This window comes from Equus quagga, chromosome 2 (genome assembly GCF_021613505.1).
Source record: "Equus quagga isolate Etosha38 chromosome 2, UCLA_HA_Equagga_1.0, whole genome shotgun sequence".
Lineage (NCBI taxonomy): Eukaryota > Metazoa > Chordata > Mammalia > Perissodactyla > Equidae > Equus > Equus quagga.
This window is the reverse complement of record NC_060268.1, coordinates 65040311-65065299: the sequence shown is the minus strand read 5'-3', so window position 1 is coordinate 65065299 and position 24989 is coordinate 65040311. Positions and strand designations below refer to the sequence as shown.

General features: G+C 46.6%; 1 protein-coding gene across 1 annotated transcript; it reads left to right on the top strand.

Annotated features, from left to right (window-relative positions):
- Positions 1-225: 225 nt before the first annotated feature.
- On the top strand, positions 226-24601 carry LOC124235544 (beta-hexosaminidase subunit alpha-like). Its single transcript, XM_046653729.1, has 14 exons — positions 226-522; positions 14358-14450; positions 15355-15420; positions 16835-16881; positions 17398-17508; positions 18406-18507; positions 18988-19120; positions 19747-19927; positions 20883-20969; positions 21236-21308; positions 22064-22247; positions 22453-22543; positions 23168-23272; positions 24364-24601. Exons 1-14 carry the CDS (start codon positions 270-272, stop codon positions 24425-24427), a joined length of 1590 nt encoding a protein of 529 aa, XP_046509685.1. The 5' UTR covers positions 226-269; the 3' UTR covers positions 24428-24601.
- The last annotated feature ends 388 nt before the right edge of the window (positions 24602-24989 follow it).

The following is a 24989-nucleotide window of genomic DNA, read 5'->3' as shown; positions in this document are numbered from 1 at the left end:
TTCCATGGTCCGCAGGCCTGGCATCTTTGGTGGCACCTTAGCCACTGCTCCCCCAGGCCCGTTAGCCGCCTACACCAGAGCCGTGCCGACGCCCAGCAGAGTCAGAGGCACGCAGCAGGAACTCCTGGTCACGCCCGGAGCCGAGGTCCGGGGTCGCTGGCGCGGAGTCGCCTCCGGTCACGTGACACGCCGCTTGTCACGCGGCCGCCGCTCACCTGACCAGGGTCTCACGTGGCCCGGCCAGCTGGGAGGAAGGAGACCGGCGAGCCATGGCAGGCTCCGCGCTCTGGTTTTTTCTGCTGCTGGCGACAGCGCTCGCTGGGCGGGCGACAGCCCTATGGCCTTGGCCCCAGTACATCCAAACGTCCGACCTGCGCTACCCCATCTTCCCGCACAACTTCCAATTCCAGTACCACGTCAGTTCGGCCGCGCAGCCGGGCTGCTCCGTCCTGGATGAGGCCTTCCAGCGCTACCGTGACCTGCTCTTCGGGTCGGATTTTTGGCACCGTCCTGACCCCGCAGGTGAGTCGGCTCTGCCCCGCCTCGTTCCCGCGCTCTGGGAGAGCCCGCCTCGGGACAACTCCCCAAAAGCGCCTGAGACGCCCTTCTCTTGCCCAACCCTCTAGTCTAGTCACACCCTCTAGTCTCCGCTTCTTTGTGCCCCTTTTCTCCAGCTGTACTCTCAGCCTCCCCAACGTTTAGTTCCCCACCTCCACTCACTTCTTCACTGAGCTGACTTCCGGGGCCAGGATTTGTCCAAAGTCCTGCCGCTAGGCTGTGTTTCGCCAAAAATGCCTGCTGTCGAACTCCTGTTCAATCAGGATATCAAATTACTGAAAATACAGTGCCAGTAGAGATCTAAGGTGATCCCTCTGACCCTGTTCAAGTGTCACAGGGTCCTAGTGAGGCTGTGACCAGGGCTGGGTAGAGGAGACCAGAGCTGACAACCAAAATTGATGAGACAAACCATGAGAAATGTATTGACCTGTGCAAAATTACATAGCTGTGCAGTAAATCTTTAAACACTTCCACAGGGCAATGAGTTTTGAACAGCCACTTAAGTGAGGTGGTGGATATAATTGGCCAGGACTGAAAGGAGGGTGTTCCAGGAAGGAAGAAAGGCTTGAGCAGAAGCACAAAGGATTATGATTGAGCTCAAAGTGCTGGGCTAATGTGTGTGATGAGAGTGGGGGCTGGGTAGTGGGGAGGGATGAGGTCTGGGAAAGCGTGGGATTGCAATGAAGTCAGGAGTGCTTTGAATATTGGATTCATCTAAAATAGCAAGGGCTGACAATTTTCTCTAAGGCAGCTGCTGAAAATTGTGTTTAAGGGTTATTATTTCACAGAAAATTGATGAGTAGCGTCATAAGTAGAGTCAGCAACTTAAAGGAATAAAATTACTTAATGGGCTTAAAATTTGGAGTTTTCTTGAAACTCTCCTGGAATCTAGTTCTCTGGTTATGATGTATAGGTGTTTATGGCGGGGAGCCATACTTATGTGTGGGCCATCATTTTGTATGATGTTTCAAGTGTGCTTAAATTACTTTGACAAATGTTCTCATTTGATGTACAGAATTAAGAGCATTTAATTAAACAGATGGCACTTAGAGAGTGACAGATGATTTAGGGAAAGAAACAGAGTCTCTGCATCAAGGTAGTCCTTAACTGGAAAGATGCATTAGGGTGGGGAGGATAAAAGGCCTGCCCCTGTAGGTGTGGTAGATCACGTTTTTCTCTGAATCCTTCATGACCAATTAATAGAATGCCTTATACAAGATTGGCACTCAGAATATGTTTATTTTGGATAGAACAGTTAGGATCTGGCTTGTGCAAAAAAAATAGATCTGTCATCGAATTGGTATGTGGCTATCCTAGTGCGGGGCACTCTGGAGGTTACAAGGAAATTATAAGATGTAGGCCCAAGTTTTGCAGTCCACTTGGGGAAATATGAAGCAAAAGTATGCAATGTATTATAAAATGCTCAAGAGATAATTAGAATGTTTACTGCTATTATATAAATTAGGATAATTTCTGTACTTCTAAATTAAACCTTTATCTCCATTGCTCCAGCACTACAGTAGAAATGAGGAGGTTATGTGACAATGGGTGCCGTAAATTCCCTAATGAAAAAGACTTTGAGACAGATAAGAAACTCAATAAGATGTTTATTTCCATTTATTACCTTCCTATGAATGAATTTGCTCTATTAGTTGAGGGTCCTTGTCCACTGAGAGATAATGAAAACTGGTTTGGATGAAGCTGACCAAAGACATTCAGGTAACTTCCTTCTCTATGGTTCTTCCCATGGAGCACCTTCCCTTTGGAACATAGTTTTCCGGGGAGCCTTTCAGGTAACTTGAGCTATAATCCTATTTCTGCAAAAACAAGGATGAATTGATGGAGAGAAAAACAACATCCGCAGAACCCGAACCAGAGTATATTTCTCTGTGGTGCTGATTTTAGTAAAGAAAACAACATATGCAAGTTAAATCTTAGCTAACAACTTTCCACCCCCTTCCTGCAAATAACTTCCTTGTAGGCTGTGGGTCAGTGTTTTTTGTAATGCAGCACAACTTCTGATTTTAATATGAACTTGGAACTCAGTGAAATTCGTATTTCTCTTTTCTGAAAAACAAGTCTGGTACTGAGGTTTGGTTCTGTTCTGAATTTGCCTTCAAGGGTTGGCTGTGGTCCCACCAATTGCTAAACACCTATGGAGGTGTTTAGTGTTTGCTAATTGTCTTTGTCATTGACAAGTGACAAATGTCATTTCTGCCTACTGGAGGGTGTGTGTTGCATGTTGTCCAACCTGTTAAATGGAATTATTTTAGGCTCTAGATACTTGGATGAACCTAGTTCTCTGTTTTGATTATTAAGCCACATCCTGTTTGCAAATCAAAGGTGTGATCATTTGGGAGGGCACCCATCTAATGTTGCTCCAAATACTTTTTTGGGTGCTTGATGGAGTTGATAAAGCCTGAATTTTTCAGGTCAAGTGGCTAAATCTGATTCTTTCATTTGACTGCATTCTTCTTTGCTTTTCCTGAAACCAGTTGATTAAGCCATAGTACTTAATGGCTATTATAAAGTTCCCATCCTGTTCTGAGGTTCACATGCACATCCCTGTGAGTTACTTAGAATGTCTTGTCACTGAACAGAGTAATCCTCAGCCGCTTCCTCAGTCCTTTTATTCTAGAATGGAAGGAAGATTATTATATGAGTATCTAGATCCTTCTGCAGCCATTATCAATATTTGATTTGCTCATCCTCAGATATTAAATGAGTGACTAAGTTAATAACAGGCATGGTGCATTAGAATCTGAATCTCCTAAAATACCTTCTTAAGCCATTCCTTCTATAACTATGGCTGGAACGTGGTAGATATCGCTCCGCCTGCCTTGGATATTCTGCTTGAAGACCACATACAGTGGAGGACTCAGGGTCTCAAACATATTTTATTCAGGAGTCAGCCAGAAAATGTTTATTAACCTCTTGCTTAACTGTCTGCCTTCAGGCAAATCGTCTAATTTCCACGCAGCTGCTGTTGCTTTTTTTTCCTCCACTGCCTGCGTTCCAAGCATTTCTGAAGATAAGGAGATAGTGATGAATATCCTTACAATCTTTGAAGGAGGGTACAATACAAGGAAGAACTTGGTGATTTTAAAAGTAAAACAAATTAAAAATAAACAATATGAGCCCCAGAGCTGCCTTCCTCCCTTCTCCTTCCACCCCACTTCCTCATCTCCAAACAGGAGAATGAAGTAGGGCATTGCAGGGTTTTTGCCAGTTGATACCTTCTCTTTTGGTTTGTTTTGTATCTAATAGCAGGTGTGGGCTTTTTTTCCTTAGAGCTGCACAACCTCTTGCTGGGGCACGTTGTCGATTTCTTAGCCTGTTAATGGCATAAACCTCAATCCTTTTCCTGTGGATTATACAGAAGGTAAGGAGTTTTACTGCCCAACCAATACTTTTTTTAGAAATGAAAGAGGTTACTGTTATTTTTCTGCATTTTCCTAAATTTCCTCTGCTGGCCTTGGAAATAAATGATGAGAATAGAGTCAGTCTGCATCATCAAGAGGTTTAACCAATTGGAATAGGAGCTTTCTCCTGCCTTTGTGGGCCCACTGACATCAAGGTCAGCTGAAGAGAGGAGATGGGATCTGTTGAGGTGAGACAGGTGTATATGGGGAGGATTTTCTGTGATCTAGCTCAAGGTTTATGGCGCTTTAATTCATTATAATAGAGAAATGGATTTGCTGTTCTCCTCTATTCCTGGCTATAGTGAGTAAGACCCCTTATTAGGTCAGGAACTTCTCGCTTTCATTTCCTTTGCTTCTGTTTTAAGCTTCCGTTATTGCTTAAGCTTCCTGGCCGTGCACTCAACCCTGATCCCTAGCCAGCAGTGGTGTGCTGTTGTTGTGTCCACATCTTGAGGTTGGTTGGGTCTGATGTAGAGCTCTTTCCTCTGGAACTGTACGCTCAGATGCAGGAAGTCTGGGCATTTGTCAGCTCGGGTGTCAGTAAGCAGCCTCCCCTTCTTTTGTACAGCTTTGGAATGGGAGCGAGGGAGAAGCCTTACTAGGTACACTGTGTCCTAGATGAAAAGGTTAGCTACTGTCTTAGTCGACCTTGTCCTGGTGGTAGCTAGTACTAGGATCCCCCGGTGGTGGCTTTAGTCTTTTGACTGGGGCCGCAGTCCTAGTTTGCAGCGGATTCAGAGTTCTAAGCTCATGTCCCTTTTGTATGTGGGAGTGTCAGCCTGTTTGCCATACAGGGTGGCACCACACAGTAGTGGATCCTTCAGGCTCCTCTAGGAGACTCATGAAAAGCCCTCAGGGAAGCTGCTCCTATGGTATGGTTGTCCCATAAGGCACCCTGTCCCTGGGCTCCTCCAGCCAAGTGGCAAAAAGGACTTTTTAGGAAAAGGGAAGTAGAAAATGGAAGGAAACGAGCATTTATTGAGTGTCTGGCACTTGTTGTATGTTTTGCCCTTTAATCCTCACAACAGCTCTGTGAGATTGGTGTTTCCCCGTGTTTCAGAACTGAGACTCATTGAGGCTAAGTAACATGTCCAGGGTCACACAGCTAGTAGTGATGGAGCAGAAATTCCAGTCGGGCCTGTTTGTCCACAGAGATTTTGCTTTTTTCACTGTGCAATCTTGAGGCAATCTATTCATAAATACCTTCACTGAACACTATACCTGTTAGCAATTTGGAAAACTGCTGGCCTCCGATACACTAAACCCTGATCGTACTTTAGGGTTAATTAGTTCAAGTAGTAACTTCTAACATCTAATTACTTAATCTTTAGCACTCAAATTATGAATATTTTGATCCCCGACCCATCATTATCAGATTCCAGTAGCATTTCTGACTGACTTCCTTCCTTCCATCCATCCATTCTTAGTACAACTAGTGTTTATTAAGCAACTATAATTTGACTCCAGATTTATGGCTTAGCAATTTGAATGCATTCTGCTGCTTCTCACAAAGATAGGGAGAATGGTAGGAGAGGAAGAGAAGGGTTGGAAGAAAGGAGTAAAAAGAGGAAGAGAGACAGAGGGAGAGATTGACTAAGAGGTTAAAGGTAGGGTAAGAATTATAAAAAGTAAGTTGGATTTTGGACCTGTTGAGCGTAAGGTATCTAGTATCTAGCAGTTAGCTATATGGTGCTGAAGCTTGAGAGAATGAATTGGAACACTTCTAGGGGACAAGAAAGTCCAAAATGTGACCATGGGAGGGTGTTGAGGAGGACGAGGAGGATGTTGCTGGATAACTGCTAAGCCAGAACGTGGGTTACTTCTTTCTCCTGAGTGTTGAAATCACCTAGGGTGATAGCCAGCCTTGAAGGAGAGGAAGACTGAGGATCAGCATCCAAAGTCTTGGGTAAATAAAGAAGTGACCAGGCAGTTGCAGTGTTGTGACAAGGAGAGGCTCAAGATTTTACAGCCAAATGTCATGGGCCACAGATGAGAGGTGTTTTTTTCACTTGATGGTAGAGGATGGGTGGCCTGGAAGCAGCCCCATATCTCAACCCTAGGAAGTGAGAAGGAGATGCCTCTCAGAGCAAGTCTTAGGTGAAGTAGTATTGCTGGGCAGAACCAGGCTTTGGTTAAGGAGGAAGTGGAAGAGACTAGTTAAAAAACCATGGAACGAGATTCGAGAGGGTTTGCCGGGGGTGGGTGACATACAGGTGGTTTGGCAGAGGAGAGGAAACAGCAGTTATGGGAATGAGAGTGTGGGTCCAAAAATGAGCAGGGACAATTATATATTGGGCAGAATGACAAAAGATAATAGCAATATGACACGGTAGATTTCTCTGACTGTAAGATTGCCAAGAAAACAAGTTTGAGAGACAAGCAAGAGTTCATATACACGTGAGAATTTAATATATGATAAAAGAAACATTTCCAGTGAAAAGCTGTATTAGCCAATAAATATGTAGGGATGACTGGTTATCCATTTGGAAAAAATTCAAATCTTCACCTCATGTCAAGCACAATAGTAAATTCCAGGTGGATTAAAGATCTAAAGATAAAAGATATGCCATAAAACTGTAGAAGGATAAAGGAAACTGTTCATATAGTCCCAGGGAGTAGAAGAGGCCTTTCTAAACGAGCAAATAAAGTAAATGCAGAGTGATGCTCAAGTTCAGTCATTAAATACATTAAATACATTAATTAATACATTAAAGAAATACAAATTAAAACAATGGTCTTTCTTTATCTATCAGACTGGCACAAGTGAAAAAGAATTGAGACGATCTAGTTTTGGAAAGATTTGGAGAGATGGGCCCCTGTATGTTGGTTTAGGTATAGATCATTACAGTAATTTGGAGGAGTAATTTGGCAGTGTCAAAATAAAAAATTTTCATATCTTTGGCCTAGCATTTCCACCTCTAGGAATTTTCCTACAGCACTCTCACAACTGTTTAAAAAAAGAATATATATGACAATATTTACTAGAGCATTGTTTATAATATCAGAAACTTAGAAGCATTCCCGAATGCCTACAAAGAGGAGAGAAGTTAGGACTTTCAACTTTTTTAAAGATTTTATTTTATTTTTCCTTTTTCTCCCCAAAGCCCCCTGGTACGTAGTTGTATATATTTTAGTTGTGGGTCCTTCTAGTTGTGGCGTGTGGGATGCTGCCTCAGCATGGCCTGATGAGAGGTGCCATGTCCGTGCCCAGGATCCAAACCAGCGAAACCCTGGGCCGTTGAAGCAGGAGTGCACGAACTTAACCGCTCAGCCACGGGGTCAGCCCCCAACTTTTTTAAGTTGAAGTATATACCAAAAATGGAGTTCTACTCAGCACCTAAAATAATGACATAAATCTATGTATATTGACATTAAAAGATCTGCAGATCATTTTGGTAAGTGGAAAAAAGTTACAAACTACTATGCATTTGGATCTCATTTTTGTTTTAAAAATAAATAGTAAATCTGTGTATCTACAAAAAAATGGAAAGACTGTGCAAAATGTCAACCAAAGTTATCTCTTGGGATCTAGAATTATAGGGAGATGTTCTCTTTCTAGTGGGAGGGTCGGGGGAGAGGAGGAGAATGGATTAAGTTTCAAAAGTAGGAGGAAAATGAAAACTTTTAACTACAACTTTTACAAAAGAAGATGGAAGGGAGAACATTCAGGATTCGTCTCTGGGCTGGGGAGGTTGCACTTCTGAGTAGGCATTAGTAGTCTCTGGAGGGTGGAAAATCTTGAGACCCCTGGGAGGAGGCACCATGGTCCAGGCTGAGTTCAGCACTATGCAGAGGCTCCAGGCTCAGGGCAGTTGGGTTCTCAGATGCCCGCTTTGCTGGGATGAGAAATTTGACAGGGCTGGCCTTGCCTCTTCCCCTAGCCACACCAATGTTTTTTTGCTTCGACTGTTTCCCAGGCTTGGGATACCTACCACCTTCTTGGTAGCCTGGCAAATGCCAACTCAGGGTTCAAGGTCCTGCTCAGAGGTGCCCTCCAAGGTTCAGCCTTCCTCCCTTTCTGGAGGTAGCTATAATATCTACCGAAGCCCTTATCACACTGTTTTGTAATTGTTGTTTGTATTTGTCTCTCCCACTAGACTGTGAGCTCCTCAAGGGCAGGGCCCAGGGCTTGTTTTTCTTTTTAACTGCCCCAGCACCTAGCACAGTTCCTGATGCGCAGTAAGTGCTCAATATATCTTGGTTGGAATGAAGAAATGAGTGGGAAATGAATGATTTCAAGGGCTTTCATTAGGCTGAGTATCGGGAGAGGAAGCCTAGATGTGATGTATATAAAGAGGAGGGGGGACAAAATGGATGTGGAGACCAATATTGGCATCAGCCTAGGAGAGAGCCAGGACATATGGGGGCAGGGTAGACCTGAAAGAGTGGGAAGGTTGACAAAAGCTGAGTTGACTTTCCCAGTTCTCACTCCAGAAGCCAAATCAAATGCCACTTTATAACCCAAACGAATGTGTTTTCTCCATGCTGCTGAGATTCTGTGAATTAAACGTTTGGATTCAGGGAGGAGCAGGGCAGGTAGAGGGAGAGGCTATTGGGCACAGTTTCCAGATCCCCTAATACAGGAATGAGTTCTCCCTCCCAGAGAAGTACAAAGAGCTGTCTTTGGATTTATGGACCCAAGGGTCTTCAGAGCAGTGTCTTGAAAGGCACTTTCTGGGTGCCAGGGTGTCTTCTTACCATTCCCCACTTCAATCCCAGGACTTCAGAAATACTAAGTTCGGGTGTATAAAAGTAATCTCTATCTTAACTGTTTGCCATTTATGCGTAATTATCATGTGGATAATCATTTTGCATACATAGCATTAAATATGCATTTTTTAAATTCTAGCCTCATTCATTTCTTCAGCAAACATTTATTGAATGACTACCATATGTCAGGCACTGGGAATACAGAGGCACTGGGATTGGTCCCCACTGTTGAGGAACTTACAGGCTTGGTGAGGAGATAGACTAATAAGCAACATATATTAAGATAAGTGTTATGAAAATGTGTGTATACGTTGCTTCATGATCACATAGGAAAGTCTCTTAGGAAAGGGTGGGAGAATGATAGAAAATTTTTATAAAAGGAAAACTAGAACTGGTTCTTAATCAGGTGAGATGTGGAGGCAATGTAAAGTTGTTTCAACTGACGGAAGCAATATATGTAAAGAAAAGTATGGAGAAAATGTGGCATTTTCATGGTTCTATAAAGAGTTCATTGTGTTAACTGTGAGAGTTCCTGCTCACGAACAGAGAAATACAAGGCTGGAGTTCTTATAATCATCCAGTGGATTCTGGACTTTATCCTGAAAGCTATGGGGAACCTTTGTAGGATTTTGAGCAGAGATTATCATAATCTGATTTTCATATTAAAAGATCACAGAGGATAGTAGATTGAAATGGGGCATATATGGAAGCAGGGAGAGAACTGGGAGATTTTTACAGTTATCCAGGTGGGAATTTGTGAGAGGCTGGATTAAGGCTTTTGACCCAATGGGAGTGGAAAAGTGGTGATGGTGTTAAGAGATAATAAGGATTTTGTAGTTATAAGACTTAATTGGGTCTTTCTTTTTTACTGTTGTAATCTCAGTGCTTAGCAGTGTTTGACACATAGTAGACAGTTAATGTTATGAGTGAATGAACTTGCGATCTACTCATAAAGATGGGAGAAGGAGGAGGTTTCTGGTCTGGGTAAATCAATTGATGGTGCCGTTATCAAACTGAGAGAGAAGATCAGCCAGGAAGAGGAATGAAGAATTAGTTCAATTTTGTATTTCACATTTGATGTGCTTTTGAGACATTTGAGTGGAGGTGCATGAGTCTAGAGCTCCAGAAGAAGAGTAGCATGGAAAGGCAGATTTGAGAATCATCAGGCTTCTGTGGGAATGGATGGCATTGTCCAGGGAGAGTGTAAGCAAGGAGAAAAAAAGAAGTCTGGACCCTGGAGACCCTGGGGAAAACCAGCATGTGAGGGTTTTTGAAGGAAAAGGAGAATGAGCAAACATATTCAAAGAGTTAGAAGGAAAACCAAGAGAGAGCAGTGCCCTCCAAGCTCAAGGAGTTTAGTTTCAAGAAGGTCAGGGGTGTCTGATGCTGCCAAGAGGTCCTTGAAGAAGTGAGTGGTCGCTATAATATTACCTCTATGAGAGCAGGGATTTTTGTTGTTTTGATCACTGTTGTATACCCAGCATTTAGAACAGCCTGGCACATAGTAAGTGCTCAGTAAATAGCTGTCGAATGAATGAATGAATTGAAAAGGATCCCTTGAACTTAGTTACAGAAATACAGGACCTTGGGAAAGGCATTTTCAGAGGAGTGGTGGAGAAGGAAGCCAGATTATAGTGGACTGAGGAGTAGATAGGATGTCAGGAAGTGGGTACAAAAAGAGGACTAAGGATGACCAACTCCATGAGCACTGTCATGTGCTGAGCACTGAGCCAAGCACTTCACATGCATTAACTCATTTAATCTTCCCAACAGCTCAATAAGACAGGTGCTGTTATGATCCCCATTTTACAGATGAGGAAACTGCAGCCCAGAGAGGGAACATAACTTGCCCAGGGTCCCACAGCTAGAAAGTGTTAGAACCAAAATTCAAACCCAGATCTGTCTGACTTTGAAGTTCAGAACCTAACTGCTCAGGCTACATTTCCTCTAGAGTTTGTTTGTGACTGCAAGGTGAGAGAAGGAGTGACTGAGATGATGTGGAGTTGAGACCAGGAATACTTGCAAATATTTTAATGCTGATGGGAAAGAATCAGCAGAAAAAATAATTTGAAGATGTTGGAGAAAAGAGAAACAATTTATACCAAAGGAGCCTGAGGAGAGATCCAGAGCACAGGTGAAAGGGAACCCCTTCCGTCCAGTTAGCAGGAGGCGAAGGTAAAGCCCTAGTGTGTGCTGCAGATATTTTTGTCAGAAGAGGGGAGAGCAGGGGAAGACGGGCATTCTCTCCTGATTGTCTGCTGAAAGTAAGGGAGGCAGTGATCAAGTCATAGACTTGAAGAAAGTGGTACAAGTTTGAAACAGCTGTTGCAGAAAATAGAAAAAAGCAGTGGTAGAGATGGATTTTCAGGGCAGCATTGAGGTCCCAGTGAAGATGAGAGATCCTGACTTTACAGTGGCCCAACCACGCTGTTACGTGATTTTTCTCCCTTCCCTCCCATGGGGCACAGTAGCCAGGATTAGGTGCACAGAAGGCAGATGTTAGATTGATCCAGGGTTGAGGGTTCTGTCCACTGGGTGCAAGAGAAAAAAAAAACAGGTTGTTGAGAGTATTGGTAGACTGTGTTTGAGATGGTGGATCACCACATCTATGCCAGCAGGGAAGGAAGTGAAGATGGGAGAGGACTGAGCACAGAAAGGTGATGGAAGGGTCATTGTACTGGCTTCTGGAGAAAGTTCAACAGTGGGACTTGGGTAGTAAAAGGGCCTCAGAGTTCCCTTGTTCTCAGAGTTCCACATCCAGAGCGGACCTGTCTGTCATGAACAAGGTTAAATTCTGCTAAAAAAGGGATACAAGGGTAGAAAACTAACAGCGCTTATCTCTTCAGAGAGGGCACTGAGGAGGGGAGCAAAAGATAGCTTTTATTTTTTTGTTGTGAACACTTCTGTACTGTTTGAATTTTTTCAGTTCTTAAATTTAAAAAAATACAAGCTTTTCAGTGAACCCAAAGAAAAGAGCAGGTTTGTGTGAAAGCAGGGGGATGAGGGAGCTGCGGAGATAGGAGGCAGTGGTTGAGGAATGGGACCCTAGAGTATATGATCTGTCTGTGGAACCAGAAGTATTGGCTCTGAAGAGGAGGGGCTGGAGTCTGGACCCACCCTGCCCTTGTTTACAGGCAAGGAAGTAGGAGCCCGAGACTCATGCAGCTTGGCAGTGCAGAACCAGAACCAGAACCAACCTTTCCTGATTCTCCAGCTCGCTGCTGTTTTCCATGCTGCTTCCTGAGCACTTGAGGCTTCAGAATTTCCTGCCGTCCCACCTGGGCTCATTGTGAGCGTGCCCATGAGACTGCTGGCTGATCGGGCTGTTTGCCATGCCGTGCTTCCCACACCTCTGTCCTTCTCAGTGCAGGGTGTGGGTGTGTGCAGAGGCGGCTGGCCTGTCCCCTGCCTGTTTCCTGCTCTCTTCAGAGTAGCAACTTGGAGGCGGAAAACTCCAATGATGACACTCTATTTACATCCTTTTAAATGACCCAGTGTCCCTCCTGTTTTGCCAGCTCTCACATCGCTGCCTCCCCCAAACCCTCCCCCTCATTGCTTGTTCAAACAGCAACCATGGCTCTGTCTCTTCTTATCAGCTCAAACCCAGATGAGTCACTGAGAGCACTCAGGACAGGGACCCTTCACTGTAAGATTGGTAGCAGGAGGTGGAAGGGTGAGCCCTTAAATTAGGGACATTGTTTTAGGTAAAAAAAATCCTTTCTTTTCATCAGATCTTCAAAGGAGTCTGTGGCCCTCCCCTCTAAAAGACTATGGATTTATAGAAGGGAGTGCAGGTGTGTTTTAGAAAATAAAAATATAATAGTAACAATAAAAACAATTAGATATTTTTTTTTTCTTGCAAGTAATAGTTCAGATAAACCTGGTATTTATGCACCTCTCTTGTCATCAGAGCAGTTACCGTGGCAGTTGCATATGGATTAGTTGTGATTTCTCCTCAATTTGTGGACTGAAGTCCAGAGGATAAACACTAAAGCTCAGGACTTTTGCCCTCTTTTGAGTGGCCGCTCGGGTAGACACGCAGGTGGACTCTACACGATGACATTGGAGCTCTGTGATGTGTAGGGTGGAAGGGGGACAAGGAGGCAGGGGATGAAGACACAGTCTCGGGAGGAATGTTCTTCTGTAGTTCTTCAGCCCTGCCCCTCAGCTAAGCCCTCCTTGGTCTTGGGTTTGCACACGCAGCCTGTCTGCCTGGGGAGCTTGGAATGACCCTACAGAGTCTGCTTTGAGAGTGGTCTCTGCCCTGAAAGCCTGGTTGTCTTTCTCTGTTGTGAGGGTGATTTTTTAGGGTTTGGAATAGAGTTATGAGTTGGCCTGGCCCAGAGTAGCCTCAAGTTCCCTTCTCCCTGCAGAGTTTAGGCAAATATTAGAGTGGGGCTACAGGGTCTTTACTGGGAGGGGAGAGCATGTGATGGTAGGAAAGGGCCTCTGATTGGCTTGCTTCGTGGCGGAGCTGAGAGCTGAGATGCAGCCATGTGGTGGTGCTCAGGAGGTTTGAGCAGGCTTGTTTGGGATGGTTCAAGGCTCTTGGGTTCCTTCTGCCTAGATACGGATAACATTTGGGATTCCAGTTTGGTTTTGAATCCTCTCTCTGTGCTTTCTGCCAGGCCATCCTATTCCTGACTTTGTAGTTCCGTAGGAAGTCATAGATGTTGTGGTGCCAGTGGGGTTGCATGTGGCTCCATAGAAAAATAGAATGAGTTCATTGAGGTTCAGGCTTGGGGTGGTACAATTATAACCCCCCTGAAGGTCATGGAGAAGAACCGGTAGGAGGGTGGGAAGAGACAGTGCATTTGTATTTTGGCTTTTTTTTTTTGCATAGACTGGGATCTGTAGGACTATATTAGATAGGGGGTTGGCTCATACTGGGTGGCTTTCCACTGTTGGGCAGAAGTCTACCTTAGACAGACAACCTGTTTAGGAAGAGGAGGGAAGGAAGCAGGATGGACCGGTGACTGGAGCACCAGCTGGATCATCTCAGGCCCCCTTGCATAAGACAACCTCCTATTATCTGCTCACATCTAATTAACAAAATTAGAAACTCTTCATCCAGAGCCCTCAAGAGCAGTGCTTCGTCATGCGCCAGTCTGCAGTGAGATGAGAAGCATACACACCACAGTGTAAAACTGTTCCCTTCATCAAGAAAACCTTGTTAGGAAAAAATATTAGAACTAAACAGAGTGTTTACTTTGACATAATTGATTTACATTCTGGCGTCATAGAAGCTTCCTATCTAGTGACCAACCAGTAACACGGTCTGTAAATCAGCAGCTAATGTGCAGACCACACTTTGAGGAGCTGCCTCGAGTTGAGAAGCAGTTGTTGAGGTCCTAAAATCGTGTGCTTGGATGGTACCAAGCCAGAAATATAGAGCCCTGGTTACAAAGAGCTGCTGCTGGACCCTGTATACATGGGTCAGGGCTGGTTACTGGGGAAAGAGGGGAGCACAGCCAAAATGAAAAAGTTGGGCGGATGACTAGGCAGTGCCTGTGCCAAGGGTAATGCCTTGGTAATGTCCTCCCTTCCCTCTTACCACAAGCATGTGAGCCAAAGGGGCTAGAGCTAGGGACCCTCCTGTAGGACTTTGTTTTTGCCTCTTGCTTCTGCTGGCAGGTCAGCCACACTAAGTTTACCCTGTCCTTACAGAAAAACAGCATACATTGGAGATTAATTCGTTGGTTATCCATGTGGCCACTCCTGGGTGTGACCAACTTCCTTCTTTGGAGTCAGCAGAGAATTGTAAGTACCACCCTGTTCCCTATTCTAGAAAAGCAAGCACTTGTCTGGAGCTCTGACTCTGGATGGCCTGGCCTAAGTTGCTGATGCTAGGCCTGGAGCCTCCTAGACTGTGGGGACCAATGGTCACCACGTGCTGAGAGCCCTAGAAGGTGAGTCTTTCTTGTGCATTCTAACCAGTGTCTGAAGGCTGACTGTGGAACATCACACTGGCTGCTCACTGAATCCCACAGGACGCTCGTCTTCTGGACTGAGTATAATTCCACTGCCATTTTAGGAATTTGTACACTTTGCTGATTTTTCTCTAAGAGACTCTACACTGGGAGGAGAAGTCGTTTTTAGTCATTTGTACTGAGATGAAGTCAAGTCCTTGTCCTGTGACTGCCTCCTGTCTTCCATGAACAGCAGCATTTGGGGACTTCTCAGTCTCCAAAGCGAACATTCAAGTCTCAGCTTCTCCCTCGCACTCCTGGATGAAGCAGCCACAGCCTGGAGACAAAGGGAAAGGAGGGTGATTATGAAGGCTTTGAGAGCATCGTAACCTGGACTAACCCCTCCACATGTCCCTGTCCCCTTCTTCCTTTCAGCTCAGAGCTGGCAGGAAGTCACGTTTCTGGTGGGGGAAACTGACCCACAAAGCAGGTGGTGCTTTGCCGAGGACTCTGCTCCAGCCTGACCCTTGTCTCATGTCATCTCTACAGAGCCCCTGGGTGACCACCCTCCCACTCTGGCTTTAGTCCTGCTTGCCCTGCAGCTGCCCCTGCTCTGGGGACGTCTCTTCTTTGAAAGATTTAAAAAAACAGTGATCTTGCTGTTGGTTTTTAATCCAAGGATTTACACAGAACATGTGATCTGTAATCTGAGAGTAGAAATCCTTAACCAAATGGGGTCATTTCTGTCATTTCAGACACTCTAACCATAAACGATGAGCAGAATTTCCTCTTCTCTGAGACTGTCTGGGGAGCTCTCCGAGGTAACAAGGTGGGGCTGATGTGGGGAGGTAGAGAAAAGGGTGATGTGGGAAGGTTGGCACTGGAGGGGTGGGGGCCCGGGACTGGGGGCCCAGTGAATGCCCCCACTTTAGGAAGCTTCCTTTATGGAGACCATTGGAGTATTCCCCCATCTCCCTGACAGGAGTGTTCTCCTTACAGCTGTCCTAGAAGTTGACAGGCGTCAGCCTGTGCAGTGGCAGTAGCTCCCGCTGCAGGCTGACGCTGAGGGTGCCAGTGGCGAAGAGGGCTGGCTTTGCCACAAACACTGCCTATTCAGCTCTCACTAAAGCCACGTAATTGGAAAAGATCTTTAAAAAGGAAAATTATATCAAAAGAAATAGGTAAATGTCAAAAAAGAGGTAAATAGTAGAAAAATACGTAGAACTATATTTCAGGAGAAAATTAGGACTTTATTACTTAATAAGTGATAGGCCCATAACCTTCTTCTTGGTTTACTGGAAAGGTATTTGGTCCCCATATACAGAGTTAGCCCAATATCTCCACTACTTTTGGTAAAACCTGTGCTGGTGAATGATGAGAGAGAGAAGCCGAAACAGTATTCTAGCAGCCTGCCTCAAATTAGGCGCTGAGTGACCACGAAGGTCTCACAGATCCTTTCATTCTGAAAATTTGGGACTCTGGGAGTCCTTCACAGGGCTTCTGCTGGGTTTTCAGTAGTGGGGCCCCAGCAGTTGGGAATATATAATGCTCTGGACTCAACATGCCTGCCCTCGGGCCTTGCTGGAATCTAGGAGTCTGCATCCAGCAAACTGAGCAGTCCTCTGGGGCAACTGCTGCCTGTCATACCTCAGCTCCATCTAGCTGGTTCTCCTCTCAAGCTCTGAAGAGGAAAAGTGGTTGATTCTTTGTCTTCTAGGTCCAGCCGTGGACCCAGGCTTCTTAGAAACTCAAGCTTATGATCACTTTCTCACCATTCAGTCTGGGAGAAGTGAAGGGGCAGCAGATCGGGGACCCTTTTCTTCAGCTCCCTTAGCTCCTGAATGGTATTGTCCATGGAAAGCCTTAACCCCTTGCGAGCTGGCATGTCCCTGCATCTCTCCTCACAAGCACACATCTTGGCCTTCCTTCGTAATATTCGTGGGAATTCAAGGCTTAGGAAATATGGATAAGAGTTATGTGGGTTTTGAGGGTTAGTGTGTTGCTAGGGGGAGCACTAAAACCCCTTACATTGCCACCTCCCAAAATACAATACAGAGTGAAAATAGATACTGGCTTCCTAGTTCCTCTTTTCATAAGTGTTGAGAATCTTCAGGCTACACCACATCCACTTTCCTGTGTGCCCAGGCATTATCCTCTGCCACACTGAGAACCTTCCAAACAGGTGCATCTCTTTTCCCACCTCCCTGATTTTTTGCTCTGCCTGCTTCCCTGTAGGCCTGGAGACTTTCAGCCAGCTCGTATGGAGATCTCCTGAGGGCACGGTGAGTGTGGGCTCTCAAAAAGGGCTCCTTTTCAATCTCTGGGGTTTGCTCCCAATGTTGAGAGTCCTGGAAAAATCTTTTTTTTGCCTTAGACAGAGTCCCGGTGGCTTGAGATGGCCCCAACAAGAGTATACAAGGAGATATGGGTGGAAACTGGTTTGGGAGATTTGGCCTGTTTGGAATTACTAAGTTCGTTCCCCTGAGTCATTACTTATTAATGACCTTAGACCACCTTCTTTGAAAAAAGCAAACATATTAACAGTCAGTGAAAATCCAGAATTTGTAGGCTGAGTGGTGTGTGGGACAGCCGTGTTTGGCTAGCGTGAGGCAGTTGCTGTCTAGACTGCCCGCTTGTGGTCATTGAGGTAGAGGTGTGGGGCGTTTGGGGAGATACTTACCCTGCAGAACGGTGACAGATTAGCTTTTTGGGCATCCTGGGAGATTTTCCTCATTCTCTTCCACCCCCACAGTGAGTTCCCTTTGAATTCTGACACATTCAATGTTTATTCGGCACAGTTCTTTATCAACAAGACGGAGATTGAGGACTTTCCCCGCTTCCCTCACCGGGGCTTGTTGTTGGATACATCTCGCCACTACCTGCCACTGTCTAGCATCCTGAACACTCTGGTACCCAGGCCTTAAGGCCTTCTTTGCCTTTAGGGTTCTGGGGTGATGGGGCAAGGGATAAACCAGGTACCATATTCCTAAAGAGTTACAGAGAATTTATGTAACTTTATGAGTTCCTGGGGAAAATGTGGAAGATGACCTGCTCTAGGACTCAAAAAAATCACAAGAGTTATTTAAATCTACCCCACTGGCTACTATGGACCAATGTCCAGGCTAGCAGAAGGTGGTTTGGGGAATTGGCTTCTTTGACCAAACCGGGGTAACTTTCATTTAGTTAGGACAAGGTCATAGGAAAGAGATGTTCAAAGCCTCAGCTGGGGACCTTCCTAACTATCTCAGGTTGGATGGGTGGTCTTATCTGACTGTTGCTGATCCTTCTCACGTGTCTACCTTTTCCTTTGCCTCTCTGCTGGAACCAAAGGAGTGGACACATCCATCAGTCTTGGCTTCTGAGATTTATGAGTTATGGGACTACTAAACTCCCAAAAGAACTCATACTTTGGTTAAACACTAGTCAGGCAACCCAAAACAAATGGCAGGAGGAAGAATTAGTCTTCAGAGCATTTGGGGGCTTTTGGAAGACTCCAGGGTACACATACCATCCCTCTTCTCAGTGTGGCTAGAACTCATCTCAAAAGGGAGACACCGCTTCTGTCAGCCATCTTTGGATGTGCCCCAGGAAAAGAAAAAATGTTCTGGGTCTTTCTTTTCTCCATGCCAGGCACTCGCTGACAGGAGAGTGTGATAGAGAGACCCTATAAACACTTAACAGTAAGCTGGGGCAGGTTGAGCCTATGGGGGTGTGTGGAGCAACCTGCCAGTGTGCCCAGCTTCCCAAGTTTGACACTGAAACTGGAGAGGCTGAGATGGGTTCACAGTGTGTGCTCTGACCTACAGGATGTCATGGCATACAGTAAATTCAACGTTTTCCACTGGCATATGGTCGATGACCCTTCCTTCCCATATGAAAGCTTCACTTTTCCAGAGCTCACCAGAAAGGTATGTCTCAATTTTTCCCAGACCAAGTTTATAGGTCAGTGTCTGAGCCTGGCCATGGCCCTGCTGGCAAGGACACTGGCTCTCATCCTAACCAGCCAGTTTTAGGACACACTAACATAGGGGAAGGCTCTGGATTTGGATTTAGGAGACCTGAGTCAAGTCCAAACTTTGCCATTAATTTGCCTTGTGACCTTCAGGAGATGCTCTCTCCTGCTCTCATTCCCTTTTTATTTATTTCTCTTCTGTTAGATGGGCATAATACCTACCTTGTTCATCTCAGTGGCATTATGACACTCAGCTAAAATAATAGATGTGATAGCTTGTAGGAAATTGTGATAAAGTTCCTTGAAGATAGTTTCTGACACCAAACAACCGTGGGTAGGTTTTCTGACATCTGGGGAGTTCTAGAGGCAGTTTGAGTACCCTCTACTCTGCTAGCCTGCAGGAAATGAGACCCTGAAGTGTGTCTTTGCCTTTCAGGGGTCCTACAACCCTGCCACCCACATCTACACAGCACAGGATGTGAAGGAGGTGATTGAATATGCACGGCTTCGGGGTATCCGTGTGTTGGTAGAGTTTGACACTCCTGGCCACACTCAGTCCTGGGGACCAGGTAAGAATAACTTCTGGGGATAGAGGGAGTCTACTGATCCCCCTCAGTGGGGCTTCAGGGCGTTGGCTCATGGATATGGCATGTCCCGGCCTTGGTCCCTAGAAGAATGTTTTCCATCAACTTCTTCCACCTGGGAATTTAGTAGGCAGAACCTACTTTGGGCAAAGAAGGCCACTTCTTAACTATTAAAATATGAGCAAATTCTTCACAGACGTCCTTGTCTTAATGATGCCCTTGCAGTGGAAGAAAGATTTGGCCAATTTGGCTGGATCGGGCTCTCTGCTTTTCTGCCAAAAGGTGGCATGAAAAAAGCAGCCTTTGGGAGCAAGGGTGACCCCTGCTGGAAGCAGTGTGTCAAGGCAAGAGTGTGTGTGTGCTGACAGTTGTCTGGCTTGTAATCCAGCCTTAGACTGTTTGTGATTGTGGATATATTTGTATCTCTTTGATTGTGACTAAACGCTCATGATTGCCAGTGTCTGTGAGTGCCTGTGTGTTTCTACATGTGTGCGTGTAATGTTTATGAACACAATTGTCTTACTTTTGGTGACTTAATGTCCTTAAGTATGTGACTGTGCGTGGGGCTCTGTGTATTTGTGACACTTGTGTGGGATTGTCTGTTGGCTTAGGTGCCCCCGGATTGTTGACTCCTTGCTACTCTGGGTCTCAGCCCTCTGGCACCTTTGGACCAGTGAATCCCATTCTCAACAGTACCTATGAGTTCATGAGCACGTTCTTCTTGGAGGTCAGCTCTGTCTTCCCAGATTTTTATCTTCATCTTGGAGGAGATGAGGTTGATTTCTCCTGCTGGTATGAGCCCCTTGATCTTCCCAACCCAGCCTGACGAATTTCTTACTCAGAGTAGAGGGTGGCCCCTGGAGGCTACCTGTGTCAGGGGCTCCTCAGGCACTTGGGCCTTCCCTCTGCCCACCTACAGAGAGGCCCGCCCTGATTTTGGCCAGACTGTAAATGTGAAACTCTATCTCCCCCCTGTCATATCCTTGAGAAATTTATGGAAAAACCAGCTCTGGGCACAGAATTGTCTTGGAAAAATCCAGGATAAGGAAAAATGATCCCTGCTTTTGAAGGCTTAAAATAGTCTCATTGAAGAGTCAAGAGACAGATGAGTTTGAGACTAATATATGACAGTGTCTAGTTAATATTAAGTTGTAAAGTCCAAACCCTCAGATCTCGTTAGCTCAAAAGAGGTCGAGGGGCTTTTTAGAGAAGTGGGCACTAGAGCTGGATCTAGGGAAATGCTTTGGCTATTTCGAGACATAGAGGAAGGGAAAAACATTCCAAGAGGAAATGTGAGCAAGATGTAGACGTTGTGGGCCAGGGGAGCTGCAGCGGGTGACGTACAGGAGTGCTTGTATCTAGGTGGAATAAAGAATAAATACTAAGGGAAAAGCAGAATATGCGCCTAGGGTGGAGGGCTAGAGAGGGAAGCCAGAATCCAGTGTGCCAGAGCCCCAGGCCAAGACCTCAGAACTGCATGTCTAGTCTGGAGAGACTAATATGTATTCTCCTTGACAGTTTGAACTTAAGCTCTTCATTGCAGACCCATCTATTCTCACCCTACGTCAGTGGTCCCCTTCATATAGCTTTGTTCAGCCACACCTTCCATATTTTGGGCTTCTGAGATCCTTGGTTGATTGGTTTTTCAGGTGAAAAAGGAAATTGTGGGAGGCCAAGTGGCTAATCCTCAAGTTTTGGGCTTTGAGGATGTTGAAAGAATTAATCTTCTTTTTCTCTTGGGATTCAGGAAGTCGAACCCAGACATCCAGGACTTTATGAAGAAGAAGGGCTTTGGTAATGACTTCAAGAAGCTGGAATCCTTCTACATCCAGACGTGAGGAAGGAAGGAGGGTGGGCAGGGTCCCTCGAGGTCACCTCCTGTGGGGTCCTCACTTTGCATACCAGGGCCAGGCCCTGCGTGACCACTCTCTGGGCACCTGAAAGGGTCCTTGGTCCTCTCAAGTTGGGAGTGGTCCGTTCCAACCTGGGGAAGACACTGCTCGATCAGGAATGGGCTTCCAGCCAGGTTCAACCCTAAATCACTGGCACTGACAGCCCAGAGCCTATCTGAACTGAACAGACATTTTCTTTCCTCACCAGGCTGCTGGACATTGTCTCTGCCTATGGCAAGGGCTATGTGGTGTGGCAGGAGGTGTTTGATAATAAAGTAAAGGTGAGCCAGGGGCAGAGAGAGAAGGTGCCACCCGTGGTGCCTCCCTCTGGTCTCCCAGCCCTTCCCCACCTCTACACAGACTGATACTCCTGGTTTCAATTAGCCTTTAATGTTCAGAGCACTGAGGGCCCATCTCTCCTTTCCCTTCTAGAAAGGTTGCAGAGGTCCCAGCCCTGGATGTGGGTGTTAGAGCCTCTGTCTATCTTCCCTCACTACAAACTAATCAAGAATTCTTTCTGTTGTTAGGTTACTTGGGATTCCTGAGACTGGCATGATGGGTTGGGTTTTCCTTCTTGAGTCTTAGACTAGAGTCTTCCAGGTCTGTGGGAGCAGGGCTACCTTCTCCATTGTTGATCAGTAAGATCTCAGGCTCCTGCCACATGCAGGGGCTCTTCAGGAACCTTGTCCCATCCTCAGAAACATCTGGAGATTCTTGGACATGGTAGCTCCTGATGAGTCTCCTGGGTCCCACTGCTTGCCTGTCTTATGTCACAGCTAGTATTAGTATCTCAGTGTGGACAGAGAGGCTGTGGAAGGACTGGGAGAGGAAGCAGCAGGGAGCTCTCCTAGGGCCCATGCAATCCTTGGCCTCTGCACTGGGCTAGGAGCTCAATGGTTAGGAGTCACAGAGAAATACTTTGTGGCTGGGGAGCAGAGGGGGCACACACCCCTTGGCCTGGGTTGCCTGCATAAGAATGTGGCCCAGGAATCTCCTCAGCTACATGCCATTACTGCCATTTGACCTTTTGTAACAGGTTCGTCCAGACACAATCATCCAGGTATGGCGAGAAGAGGCACCAGTAAGCTATATGAAGGAGCTGGAACTGGTCACCAATGCCAGCTTCCGGGCCCTGCTCTCTGCCCCCTGGTACCTGAACCACATCACTTATGGCCCTAACTGGGAGAAGGTCTACATGGTGGAGCCTCTGGCATTTGACGGTAACAGCAGGGGGCTCTCCTTGCTGACCAGAAGGGTTGGGCTGGGACACAGGGCAGGAGGCAGGAGGGTCTGGGCTAGACATTTCAGGTTAGGAGATGAAACGACCTATCTGAGGAGAGGGCCACATTGGGAAGGTGTTTGAGGATTACCCCCTAGAGGTACCCCACCACCACCTGCACACTCTTTTTGCTTGTTTTCCCTCAGGTACCCCTGAGCAGAAGGCTCTGGTGATTGGTGGAGAGGCCTGTATGTGGGGGGAGTATGTGGACAGCACAAACCTGGTCCCCAGGCTCTGGTAAGGGTTTTCTGCGGAATGGAGGGCATGGGTTCTCCCTTACAGACTCAATTCGGTTCAGCCACCCTCAGACTAGTATTCTCCTGTCAGGCCTGAGAGGGAAGGGGCGTTGCTGTGATCCATCTGTTTGTGTGGAGTGTTCACTTCCCACCCGACTTCCATATGCTCCTCCAATAACCCATTAAGTATGGAGGATAGAGACTGTTATCCCCACAGATAAAGATAACGAGGCCTGGAGAGCGTGGATGATGAAAGTCCCTGACTCCTGTAATAAGACTTCCCTGTGCAGTTTCCTTAGCAGCCCGGTGGGGGTGTGGAGTTGACATTCTGAGAACACCTGCTGCTGCCAGTAACAGTTCAGGTCACCTGTAAGACTTACTCTGGTCCCCATGTCTTTGAGAGAGGAGGAAAGTGGAATCACTCCACATTTTAATGAAGATGGAGCTGAGCCCTAGAAGTCCCTGGGAGCCTCCAATCAGGCTGCCACTCTGAGTAAGGTGTTGATCCCATCCCTTAGCCCTGAGCTAGTCCCGGGCGCCTAAACAAGAGACAGTAGCCTGTGGGTGTCCGGCACCCCTGCAGGGAACACAGGGCCCGACCTGGTGTGTGCCCCCTTTCTTCCAGGCCCAGAGCAGGGGCTGTTGCCGAGAGGCTGTGGAGCAGCAAGTTGGTGACAAATCTGGACTTTGCCTCTAAACGTTTGGCAGACTTCCGCTGTGAGCTGCTGAGGTAAGAGGCCGTGGGGCCTTCCCAAGGTGGGTGGGCAGGTCGGGGGCTTGAGACCCCTTACTGACAGGAAAAGAATACTAATAATAGCTAAAACTTACAAAGTCTTACTGTGTGGCAGGCACTGCGCCCAGCCCTTTACCGGCATCATTTCATTGAATCTTCACCACAACCTTATAAGGTAGATACAGTTTTATCCCCATTTTAGAGATAGGCAACTGAGGCACAGAGAAGTTAAGTAACTTGTCCAAAGTCGCTCAGAACAAGGATTTGAACCAGGCTGACTTGAAAGTCAGTGCTCTTAGCCAAGGCCATGCTTTTATGGGCTTTCATGACACCTGCGCCCCTCTTGGGGCTGGGCCTGCGTAAGATGGTCATTTCCCTCATTCACTCATTGACTAGGTCTTGAGGACCTGGCGGACACAGCCTTGTGCAGGGCAGAGTCCTAGGCTGGGAGCCTAGCTTGGTGGAGTCTAGGCCTCAACTGTCTATAATTCACTGGGTGATTTTGAGCTGGTTCCTCACCATCTCTAAGCACGCTGTTTGTTTGGATAATAAAGGCGGTGTGCCTAGAGGTGCCCTAAGGAGACTGGTCCGGTCTCGGAACCTAGGCTGAGACCGAAGGACAGAATTCATGCCCACACCCTGGGCATGGACTGGACAGTGCCTCAGTCCCCCACTGCCACTGCATTTTACAGCATTTTAGAGCCATTAAAGGGTGGCTCAGTGGGCCAAGAACACTGGGCACCCCTCAGGCATCCACCTCTTTTCTAAAGGGACTGAGTTACTTGGAGCTGGGGTACAGAGACAGGCAGATTAGAAAAAGGGAGGTGCTCCCCAAAGTTCCTGGTTGTCCCTGTATCAAAATCACCCAGGCCATTTGTTCAGAATGCAGATTCTTGCCAAGATGTGGCCCCACCCCAAGCAAGCATCTCTGGAAGTGAGATCCCAAGTAATTTTGGTGTAGAGCAGCAGTGTGAGATCCACTGAAATGGGGGAAGGGGAGACTGTTGTTTGCGGTGGGGAAGGTGTTGCCTAAGCCTTGCCCCCTCTGAGTGGCTTATTTTGGCTGGTTTCTTCACGTCTTCCTGCAGGCGAGGCATCCAGGCCCAGCCCCTCAATGTAGGCTACTGTGAACAGGAGTTTGAAGAGACCTGAGCAAGCAGCCCCAGGCACCGAGGAGGGTGCTGGCCCTAGGAGAGTGGTAGTGGGGTTCCACTGCATCCTGGCCGGGGGACGGAGCCCCTTGCCCACATGCCCCTGTACCTGGAGAGAAGGGGTCTGTTGCTGGTGCTGGTGTCCAATAAAGAGTGATGTAGCATTTTTCTATAATGAACATGGATTACCTGTGTAAAAAAACATGAGTGGCCCTGGGGTTGGGGAGCTCCCAGGACTGGCCTTCACTGAGAGTAATAGGGCTCAGCAGGGTCCCGCCAGGTTGGGCTCAGTATCTGCCTCTGGAGGGATTTTATAAGCCGAGGGCTGGGAATGGAACCTGTAGCCTTTGTGCTGTCCTGCTCAGCCTGTGAATTATGTGATGTCTCTCCTACCGCCCTCATAGTCCAGACACATATCCCCATCCTCAGCCTCATCACTTCCCTCCAAGTGGGGAGGTCACTTAGACTTCCAAGACTTCTGTATGCAGGATAAGACATTATAGGGGCCCCAGTTCTGGGCAGCGGCAGGGGCTCCAGACCCAACCTGGTCACAGAATGGCCCT